The sequence below is a fragment of the Nelumbo nucifera genome, chromosome 1 (genome assembly GCF_055504915.1).
Source record: "Nelumbo nucifera cultivar China Antique chromosome 1, China Antique-T2T, whole genome shotgun sequence".
Taxonomy (NCBI): Eukaryota; Viridiplantae; Streptophyta; class Magnoliopsida; order Proteales; family Nelumbonaceae; genus Nelumbo; species Nelumbo nucifera.
This window is the reverse complement of record NC_142649.1, coordinates 74,034,306-74,046,366: the sequence shown is the minus strand read 5'-3', so window position 1 is coordinate 74,046,366 and position 12,061 is coordinate 74,034,306. Positions and strand designations below refer to the sequence as shown.

The 12,061-nt window shown below is 40.8% G+C and overlaps 1 protein-coding gene across 1 annotated transcript; it reads left to right on the top strand.

Annotated features, from left to right (window-relative positions):
* Window positions 1–10,255: 10,255 nt before the first annotated feature.
* On the top strand, window positions 10,256–11,242 carry LOC148803439 (uncharacterized). Its single transcript, XM_088895796.1, has one exon. It carries the CDS (start codon window positions 10,256–10,258, stop codon window positions 11,240–11,242), a length of 987 nt encoding a protein of 328 aa, XP_088751922.1.
* Window positions 11,243–12,061: the final 819 nt, after the last annotated feature.

Below are 12,061 nucleotides of genomic sequence, written 5' to 3'. Positions count from 1 at the left end.
TTGGTTTGGATCAGTTTTTGGTTTATCATCTGAATCTGAACACCCCTAGTGACGTGTGAGTTTTAACATTTCTAAAACTCCAAATTACCCTTATATCATTTTATGATATTATTTGAGAGAAAATTGATATAATACGATGAAAAATAAAAATTGAAGATAAATCGGGAAATACAACAAAAGACGAGAAAAGGCCAAAAAGAAAAACAAAATACAAAACAACAAAAAATTGCAAATAAAACTAAAAATACAACAATAAATGTCATGCTTTAGCAAGTCTATTTTCCTTATTTTGATATTTTCTTCTCTTTGTTACCAATGAAAGTTCAGTGAGCTAACTGTCACTACCCCAAAGTATAAGGTGGCTTGACGCACAAACTCTCAATAAGGAGCGAGAGGTGCTCAATGAGGAGCAGCATTATACGGAGAAGAAAAATCAAGTTTCTAGTGGAAGATATTAGCCTAAATCGTTCATACTCTTAAGCCATATCGTCAGCAAGTTCTGAGTAAGAGAATGCCAATTTACCAAAAGAAGGAGAAGGGTGGGACAAGGAAGGATTAGAGAAGAGGATGTGGAAAAAACAAAATGCAAGGAAAGTGTCTTTGGAAGAATCCTACCAGATAAAAAAAATGAATACAAAAGGGGTTTTAGAAAGAGCCAAAAATCTAATGCAGATCGAAAGGGGATACAAGGTGAAAATGCTGAGAGGGGTATTCTTTGTTTCAGGTTTAAGTCGTTAGAGGGTAAGATGATGTTTCTCAATAGAGAGCCTTGGCCTATTAGGGAATATCCAATGTTGCTAAAAGAGTGGGAACCAGAATTAAACCTCCAGAAGATGTTTACAAATAAGATGAAGTTGTAGGTTAGAATCTTGGACCTGCTGATGGAATGCATGATAAAAGCCGTTGGGGAAGCAAATTGGAAAGGTCATTGCTATTAAGGAGTACCGACCAGGAGATGCAGGAAATGTGCTACTAGCAGGTTTGTTTCTTTAGGTAAGAGTCTTCATTAATATTTTTAAACCTTTGGTATGTGTTGTTCACCAGAAATCAGCAAATGGTCAGGACAAAAGGTATGCAATACAGTACAAAAGACTTCCCACTTTTCTGTGTGAAATGTGGAAGGATTGGCCATCGACATCAAAATTGTGAACAGTTTTGGGGTGAAGATCTGCTAGGGCAAGTCATTAATATGCTAGAAAATAAAAAATTTGCCATAGGAGCTAATACAAAAGGTTATGGTCCATGGCTACAAGTTGGACCATATTCGGGGAGCCAAAAGTTTCTAAATGTGGAGGAGATGGTGATGACCTTCAGAGATGCTTGGGTTCAAGAGGTAGACAATGATTAGATGAACAATCCAATTCTCCAAGTGTACCAAGCATCATCGTCATCCAGACAAGGCATTCAGGATGCTTGGTTGTTAAAAAGCAGTGAGATGATCCCCATCGGAGATGAGGTTCTACAAGCTCGCCGAAGGCTATTCACCGAGGAAGCAAACCCTCTAACTAGTTTGGTTCAACTAGTTTTCCCTTTCGAAATGAACTTCGAGGTGGTCTTTTCACCTATAAAGTCGATCAGCAAAAATCTTAGACCTAGTGACAAGAGGGAAGGTTAAGGAAGTTTTAAGGAGTTGAGGTGGATCAAACTCAAACTTTAAACATCATATTGTGTGAGAATCAAGGCAAAATCGTGGATCCAGTAGAGAGAAGTGAGTTGGCTATCAGTAGAGCTGTTGACGAGACTGGGCATGTAGTGCCCTTAGAATTTGTAAATCTTCTTAGTTCAAAAAATCGAGGTACTAGGCCGACAAAAAAAAGAAAAAAAGAAAAGAAAATCTATGTACTAGTGATCAAGTGAAAAGGAATACGAGAAAAACATTACAGTTTGGAATCGGATCTGGGTAAATACAGAAAGGAAGTAGGTGTATCAATCGGACTCAAGAAATGAGGAGAGTGTGGAGAAGGAAAAGAGATGGAAGGAAAGTTGGATTTTATAGGAGAATGAAGAGGAGTTTGTACCTGATACACAATCGATGGCTGAAAACAGATCACCAAGGAGACATCTGAGGCAAATGGATAAAGATACAGTTTATTCTGAAGATGACATGGAGACCTCACTACAAATATTGGAAGAGACCGTAGAGAGTCCTAGAGGTGTAGCAAAAAATGATATGCAAACAATTAGAATCTTCATGAAGAGAGGCAATGGTTCAATTGCACAAATGGAGGTATATAAAAATATTTTGAAGTTTATTTTTGTTGAATCTTTTTTATTTAAGCATAAGAGATGTAATTTTTTCAATTGTCTAAATACAAGGATGTGGAGAGATAAAAAAGTGTTCAAAATTATTTAAATGGTAGAAACAAAGAAAAAGAAAAAGGAGGAACAAAAAAAAAATAAGTTCAAAAATTGCAAAAAAAAAAAAGATAGAGTTAAAAAGGAAAAAAAACTAAAAGAAAATGGAATAAAAGGAGAAACAAAACATTTAATATGTTGGAAAAATCTGTGAAGGGAGAATTAGATGTTCTTATATTTAGGAAAAGGGGAGTGGACCTAGGGCTCTTGAAGTTTTTAAAGCTTCTCAATATGTTATGTTGTGTGGATCTGTCTTCTCTAGAAATGGTGTGGGTGGCTTCCTTTTCTCAGCTCCCCAAGTGGAAATGATAGTGTTAAGTTGGAATTGTTAAGGGTTAGGCTCTCCCTTAAAAATTCAAGCCTTGAAAAGAGTCTGTTTTGAAACAAAGCCAGGTATTATATTTCTTTTGGAACAAAAAATTTAGTTCTTTTTTGTAAAAGGAAACTTTATTGGCTCAAAGACTATGATTGTTGGGGTACAGATGTAGAAGGATTAGCTGGGGGGCTCATAGTGTTATGGAATGGGGAGGTCAATTTAAAAATCAAATTTGCAAATCCAAGATTCATCTTAGTAGAAGTAGAAGAGGGAAAGCCTCAATGGAACATATCTCCCATTTATGGTGAGTTAGACAATAAAAAGAAAAGAATGGTGGAAAATAGATATGAATCAGTGGAACATATCCCTCCTCCTTTGGCTAATCAAATTTCAAGACCTTGGGTGTATATAGAAGATATGAATTAAGATTTTATTAAGGAAGACAAGATTGGCGGAAAACAAATTAGTAATTCAGTGCTAGCAAGGAACAAAGACCTATTGAGAAAAATTGGTTACAAGCTATTGACTAGTCATGACATAAAATACACTTGGAATAATAAGAGGGAGGGTCAAGACAATGTACTAAATTTGTTTCAAGAGGCTAGGGATCTTCATCGAATGGTAGAAGGTTCTGGCCATCTAATGGTCTAGAAAATCATAATTTATATTGTTAATACATAATTTCGTGATGAATTTGGTAAAAATTTAAAACTATTAATAATATGAATATTATTAAATCTATTATAATTTTTTTTTGTGTTTTTAATAAATATTTTAAAGTTTATACTATTATTACATAACTTCATTATTAATTTTATAAACATATTAATTATTATTAATTTGAAGATTATGTTATGATTTTTTATATTAATATTTTTTATTTTAGTGATAATTTCATTATTTTAACTATTTAAAATATAGTTATGTTAAATATTTTGTTATTTAAATAATATATAAAACATTTAAAATTTCTCATTATTTGAATTTAAGATATTTATTTATTGAAATATTTAAATAATTAAATATTTTTCTATATAATTATTTAGCTATTTTTAGTATTTTATTGTTTAAGATATTTAGTTATTGAAATATTGAAATAATATTTTATTTTTAATGTTAAATTTCTATTATTTGAAAAACATTTAATTTGAATAATCTAGAAAATCACAATTTATATTGTTAGTACATAATTTCGTGATGAATTTTGTATAAATATAAAACTATTAATAATATGAATATTATTAAATCTATTATATTATTTTTTGCATTTCTAATAAATATTTTAAAGTTCATTAGAGATAATTTAGAGAGAAATTTGATAATTTAGACTTTCTTTAGATAGATATAGATAAAAAGTGGCAAAAAGGATAAATAGGAATTAGAGATACTTCGGAGAGAAATGCTATGGTAAATTAGAGATAAGTTAGGAGATAAATAGGAATTGGAGATGATTTAGGAGAAAGTGGGCGAGGTAGTTTAGGATAAATTTTAGGAGATGAGATTGTTGGGAACAAGTGGGTCCGAGAGAGATTTTAGATAATTTTTTATGAGGAATGAGAGCATCTCATTGGTTCTTTAAAAAAATGACATGGAATAAAAAATAAAAAATTCAACAAAGGAGAAAATTTCTTGACCACTTTGGGGCTCTAATGAGGGCCTGATCCTCAGCCAGGGCTTAAACACAAAATCTAGGTCCAAGAGCGAAATTTTCCAACTCGCTAAAATGATTACCCTTGTTTTATAGCAAAAATAGCAGGGTAAGGTGCCTTCAATACTTTAAAACACATAGGTAGCAAAAAAGCTACCCAAGACCAATTCATTAGTTCTTGGGTTAGACTAGTTTGTTGATGGTTTTGGTTTTTTTCTTATTTGGAGTAAATAGGGTTAGGTGTATGATTGAATTGATTAAGGGTTGGGTCATGGTTTAACAATAATCTCACTAGCGGGTCTCGTCCAACTTTCTAAAAATTGGTTAGTGTTATATGTTCTACTATATATAGAATAAATAATGTTGTTTTGAAATACGAAGTATATATATACATACATATATATTATTTTAGTTTTTCATCTTCACAAATAAAAAAAAAAGTTAAAAATTACACTTTGAGGAAAAAATGGTAAAGTGGTTGAAATAATTTATTTAATAAATTATTAGTTATTAATTAATTAATAAAATAATAATTAATAATTATTTATCTATATTGTATAACTTAATTTATTAATAATTTATTTATGAATTTAAATAATTTAGTTTAATTGTCAATAGTATTTTCATTCTTAGGTAATTAATTAATTTACTATTAGTGGTTTCATATTTAGTTTATTATTTTCTATTAAATAATAGTTTACTTAAATAATTAAATTATTTTTTGATGATTAATTTTAATTAATCAAATAATAACTAATACTTATGTATTTCTATTTTAAAAATTATTTTCTTTTTATTAATGTACTTATGAAATTATTAATAATTTATTTTATTGTTTAATTATTATTAAATAGAAATCATTAATTATTATTGTTATGCAATAGTAATGAGCTAATAATTTTTAATTATTAATTATTAAATATTAAATATATTCATTTACTCTAATAAATTATTAATTATTAATTTACTTAAAAAAGTAATTAATGTATAATAAATACTTTAAATGAATATTATATGATTATTATTTATGAGCTAGGAATAAAATGTTTGTAGCTAAATATGATTAACTTCTAAATTATAGCCACGGAATTTTAATTATCCGTGGCTATAGTGATAAATAGCTCTTTAGCCACGGACAGAATAACTTTTAACCATGGACAAATTGTCCGTAGCTAAAGTTCAACTTCTGTTTTTGTAACTTATAGCCACGGATACATTATAACCGTGGCTATAAATATCTTTTAGCCACAAACAAAATATATGATTATTATTTATGAGCTAGGAATAAAATGTTTGTAGCTAAATATGATTAACTTCTTAATTATAGCCACAGAATTTTAATTATCCATGCCTATAGTGCTAAATAGCTCTTTAGCCACGGACAGAATAACTTTTAACCATGGAAAAAATGTCCGTAGCTAAAGCTCAACATCTGCTTTTGTAACTTATAACCACGGATACATTATAACCATGGCTATAAATATTTTTTAGCCACGAAAATAATAAGTTTTAACCACAGACAAAGTGTCCGTAGCTAAAGCTCAACTTTTGCTTTTATAACTGATGAAGGGTGATTTGGCCCGACCTCATAAATGGCTAACACGTGTACATGACTCGACATGAATAACAACTCGACATGAGCAGATCGGCACGTGGACATGACTCAACATAGATGATGACTCAGCAAGTATCAGCTCACCTCAGAATGAGCTTGAGTACAATAATGTCCCGAACTGAAGGTACTTCGGGTTGAGTCCATCCCAATTCGCGGACTAAAACAACCAAGTTCACGACAGTCTAGACCCAAGCAAATGAGACACCTCAGAGACGACTCACCTCGGGTAGAATCACCTCGGCATGCCACCAGCAGCTTGACACAAGTAGACACCTACCTGACAATCGTACCTGTCAACCCTGAAAATTGCTCCCACGTCCCTTGCCTGGCGGCGCAACATCTGCCAACTCTGCGGACTGCACTCATTGTCTCTCACCTGGCGGTGGCGTGCCTGCCAACCTTGGAGGTTGTCTCCTGCCTGGCGGGACCGTACCCAACAACGGTCGCATTAGCCCACCTGCTCCCCAGTCCTGACAATAACAGCCAATCACTCCGAAACGTTACTTGACAACAGATCGCTGCGGCAGAGATTCGGGATCAATCCCACCAAATCTGTCAGGATGCCAGTATATAAAGACTTCAACCCCCCAGGGGCCAAGGTATCGCATATTCACCACTCTCTAGCTTTCTCATCTTCTTGAAAACTCATTCTCATTCTCTCCCAGCTCACTACTGAGTACTAACTTAAGCATCGAAGTGTTCCTGTCGGGTGAGCAACCCGGGTTCCTTCATCTCTCTTCACGCAGGTATCTCTCGCCTGTCGCCAGCTAGGAGCCCAGTCACTTCTAGCTAGGAGTGGTCGGATTGTGCATCATCAATTGGCGCCATCTGTGGGAACCGCTTCAAAAAGCCTTCTCTACCAAACTTTCACCAGCATCAATGTCGTCTTCTAGCAACGTCGGGCAGAACAACAAAATGAACACTTTCGGGGGCACCTTCAGGCTCCCACCGTGCGTATCGGTCAGTTTACTGTGCCTCTCAGCACCTTCGGGGTCCCCACGCTGAACCTACCCCAGGTCACCGAAGCGGCGAACGTCCCATTCCCTTCTACAGTGAACACCAACAACACCTTTACTGAACCCTCCATGGTTCCTCCCGCCGTGGGGCAAAACCACTTGGGTGACCTAGCACAGTGTGTGGGGCCATTCAGGCCCAGATGCAGCAAGTCCAGCAGCTTCAACACTACCAACATTAAGTCCAATGTCATTTCTATCAGCAGCAGTTCCCAACGCTGCAGCAAAGCCGACAGCCAGCCCAGCCGCGGTGCCCAATAACGCCATAGAACCAGCAGCCGCTCAACCGCTGCCGAAATAGCCGCCTTCCTCGCAGAGGAGAAACCACCTAAGCCTCATCCCGTAGCAAGAGAGAGCCAGTAGCTCCCACCGCCTCGCAGCGACAAGGCGGATCAAAAGACACTCGCCCCGCCAAGGCCGGTCCACCCCAGCGCACGCAACCAGAAACCTCACTAACGGGCAACCAATTCGAAGTCCTGGTCATGAGCTCTAAACGAGAACTTTTGGTCGCGAGCTCTAAACGAGACCTTTTGGTTCGCGGAAGTCAGTACCAGCCTGATTCTCACCAGGCCAAGACCTCGCCTGATAGCACGGAAGCAAGCAACACCAACACGGATTTAGCCAAGAGGCAACGAAGCCAGCGTCCCAAGGCACGCCGCACGACAATTCCTGAATAGCTAGCAGAGCCTAGCCAACCCGAGCAACCCAAAGGTAAGACGGGAGCAAGCCCGGGAGTCGCGTAGACCACCCCTCTTCTCTCGATGTCATCTCCCCTCTCTCCTGATCTCCTGACAGCTCCCATGCCAAAAGACTTTAAGGTACCTCCTCTAGACAAGTACGATGGGTCGTTTGACCCAAACGATCATGTGGAATCCTTCCAGTCCTAGATGCACCTCACTGGAGCCAGTGAATCCTGCATGTGTGTCACCTTCTCTACAACCTTCAGAGGAGTAGTGCGCATGTGGAATCAAAACCTCCCATCCGGAGCAATCCAGAGCTGGGTTCAGTTCGTACAAGCATTCACCTCGCACTTCGTTACTAGCAAGAAGTGTCTGAGGTCGCAAGAAAGCCTTCTTAGTACAGTCCAGAAAGAGGGAGAATCCATCCGAAGCTACAACAAGCGCTTCAACGGCACCTGCCTCTTAATCCCGAACCTGGACCCCGCGGTGAGACTTGTCGCAACAAAGAGAGGAGTCACTCATCGAAAGTTCAAGTGGCACGTAGTGGTGAACAAGCCCAAGGACATCACTACTTTCCTCAAGCTCGCCGACCACTTCATCGAGACTGAAGAGGAAATGAACCAAAAGGCCGGAGCACTAGCGGAGAAAAGGAGGAGAGACGATGACAGGGTGCACCATGGAAGCGGCAAGAGGAAGAAGAGCAAGTCCCCAACCAAGGGAGATGGCAAGTCAGGTTGGCACCCCCGAACTCCTCCAACTGAAAGGACAAGTTACACCCCTCTCAACGCGAAGCAAAGGGAAATTCTAATGACGATTAAAGACGCTCCGTTTGTAAGGTGGCCACCCCAGATGAAGGGGGACCCCGCTACCAAGACTAAGAATGTATATTATCATTTCCAAAAGGATCACAGTTATAGCACTGAAAATTGAAAAAGCCTCCACGACGAGGTTGAGGAACTTATCCATCGCGGATACTTAAAAAACTTTGTATAAAAGAGTAATAAAAGTCAGACAGATCGACAAGGGGAGCAGAGGAGAGACACTCCCAACTCCAATAACAGACAGAATGAGCAGGGACCACCGCCCGAAGGAAGGCCAGTCCGTGGAGTGATCAACACGATAATTGGAGGATCCATCGTTGCGGATTGCACCTCAGCAGTTGAGAAGACCTTGGTCTGCGAACTAGAGCGTTAAGGGCAGAATCTGCCAAAGCATCCACGGCCCGTGGACCCCATATCATTTACCGAGGATGATGCGCGAGGGGTCCAGTATCCCCACGATGACGCGCTGCTCATAAGGATGAATATCAACGACTTTGAAGTCAGGTGCGTCTTGGTGGATTCAGGAAGCTCGGCCGACATCCTGCAGCTCAGGGAGAGCAAAGAAGAGGTAAGGCCCCTCGGTCTGATCTTGTTGCCTATGGAGATCGGAACGTGGCCCAGCATTGCGAGGTTTGAGCACGCCTTCCTAGTAGTTGCGATGCCTTACCCATACAATGCCATCATAGGATGGCCCATAACCCAGGCACTTCATGCAATGGTATCAACCTATTACCTGACAATGAAGTTCCCCACGGACTTCGGGATAGGGGTAGCCCGGGGCGACCAACTTGAGTCCCAGAAGTGTTACGTCGCGGCCCTCAAAGGGAAGGCCAAGCTAGCGGAAAGCGTTGAGCTCGAACGACTGGTAGAGAATCCTAAAGAGCGAGCTACACTGACCGAGGGAACGACTCTCGTCCCGACTTTAGAAGATGATCCGACCAGGACACTCCAGATCGGGGGAGCGGTCAGAGAACCTCTTCGAACTCAACTGGTAAGTGTCCTACTAAAAAATTTAGACGTATTTGCATGGTCCACGACAGAAATGCCCAACATAGACTTAAGAGTAATAACTCACAAGTTAAACACCGATCCCCTAGTCAGGCCCATTAGACAAAAGAAACGCAACCTTGCCCCAGAACGCTGGAGGATAGTTGACGAGGAGGTCGGGAAACTTCTTGCAGCCGACTTCATCAGGGTGGTCCATTACCCAAGCTGGGTGGCTAACCCCGTTCTAGTAAAGAAGGCCAACGGTAATGGCGATTGTGTGTCGACTATACCGACCTGAATCGGGCATGCCCAAAGGACTATTTTTTGCTCCCCAAGATTGACCGTTTAGTGGACGCGACCTCAGGGCATGAGTTGCTGAGTTACCTGGATGCATACTCGGGCTACAACCAAATCAAGATGGACCTTGCCGATGAAGAAAAAATGGCTTTCATTACCGAACTTGGTCAGTATTGCTAAAAGGTCATGCCCTTTGGGCTGAAAAAAGCTGGGGCAACCTACCAAAAACTTGTGAATCGAATTTTTGAGCCGTTGATCGGCGACAAAGTTGAATGTTATGTAGACGACATGGTCGTCAAAACCCAATTTTCAGAATGTTTAATAAGTGACTTGCAGTGTGTTTTCGAAATCCTACGCAAGTATAATATGAAACTAAATCCGAACAAATGTGTCTTAGGAGTCACCTCAGAAAAATTCCTGGGGTACATAGTTAGCTGACATGGCATCGAAGCTAACCCTGAAAAGATAAAGGCTATCTTGGACATGAAGCCCCCTCGCAAGTTGAAAGAGGTCCAGAGGTTGAATGGCCACCGTGAACCGCTTCATGTCCAAGTCAGCAAACCGTTGCCTACCGTTTTTCAAGGCAATTAAGAAAAGCAAAGACTTTGAATGGACCAAAGAATGCCAGTTCGCCTTCGACGAACTGAAGAAGTACCTGACCAGCAACCCGGTTTTGACCAGACCCGAGGAGAGTGATGTTTTAAAGCTGTACCTCTCTGCGAGCGACAAGGTGGTCAGCTCGATACCTATCTACTACGTGAGCAAAGTTTTGCAGGGAGCCGAAACAAGGCACCCAGAGATCGAGAAGCTGGCGTATGTGCTAATCACAACAACTCGAAAGCTTTGGCCATACTTTCAAGCCCACAAAGTCATTGTTCTTACCAACCAAACCTTGAGGCAGGTCTTGCTCAAGACTAAGGTATCCAGAAGATTGATGAAGTGGGCTATAGAACTCAGCAAGTACGACGTCAGGTACGAGCCCCGAACAGCAATTAAGGCCCAATCCTTGGCCGACTTCGTAGCGGAATGCACTTTCAGCACTATAGCCTCTGAATCGATGGAGATCGAGCACGTGAAGGAAGCCTCAACCAGAGTGGAACAGGTCCCGGTCAGAATGAAGTCGACCTGGGACGAAGAGCCCTGGATCCCTCACGTAGACTGTTCGTCGAACCAACAAGGAAGCGCGACCGGAGTCACCCTGTACGGACCGGGCGGAGCAAAACTGGAATGCGCACTCCGGTTTGAGTTCACAACATCCAACAACGAGGCGGAATACAAAGAATTGATGGCTGGGCTCATGCTAGCAAGCGAAGTACAAGCGAAGCACCTCATCATCTACAGTAAATCACAGCTTGTAGTCAACCAGGTAACTGGCGATTACGAAGCTCGCAACCCCACCATGACTGCCTATCTAGCCAAGGCCAGGGAAGTTCTATGTGGCTTCCAATCGTATTTCATCAAACAAATTCCAAGATCTGAGAACGCTGAGGCCGATGCATTATCCTGGTAGCCAGCACAAGCAGCAACTCCATGAGGACCGTGTTTATAGAGAACCTTCCTCGGCCTAGCATTCTCGGGGGGGGCAAAGACCCTCCCTACAGATCGTAACGCCGCTAGAAGGGTGGAGCGGCAGGCAGCCAAGTACGTCATGATAGATGGACGGCAATATCGAAGATCCTACACGCTCCCCTACTTGCGCTACTTACGTCCCTCAGAGGCCGAGCTCGTTCTCTGCGACACTCATGAAGGGCTGTGCGGCGGACACTTGGGGGCAGAGCCCTCGCCAAGAAAGCGTTACGACAAGGATACTACTGGCCTACAATGAAAGCAGATGCATTCGAGCTCGTCAAGAAATGCGATAAATGCCAAAGGAACGCCAACATCCATCATCAACCCACTACTGACCTGAAGTACATCACCAGCCCATGGCCCTTCGCAGAGTGGGGAATTGACATTCTTGGACCATTCCCACCAGTGATAGGACAATGGAAATTCCTAGTGGTAGCAATGATTACTTTATAAAATGGGTGGGGGCGGAACCCCAAGCAATAATCAAAACTCGAACTGTACAAAACTTTTTCTCGAAGAACGTAGTATGCCGCTTTGGACTACCCCAAGTACTTATCTCTAACAATGCAAAAGTTCAAAGATATCAAGTTTCAAGACTGGTGCGCCGAGATGGGGATACAACAGAACTTTACTTCAGTAGCACACCCTCAAGCAAACGGGCAAGCGGAAGTCACAAACAGAGTCATACTCCGCGGACTGAAAGCCCGCTTAGCCCGAGCCGAAGGACTATGGGTAGACGAGCTGCCCAGCGTACTATGGG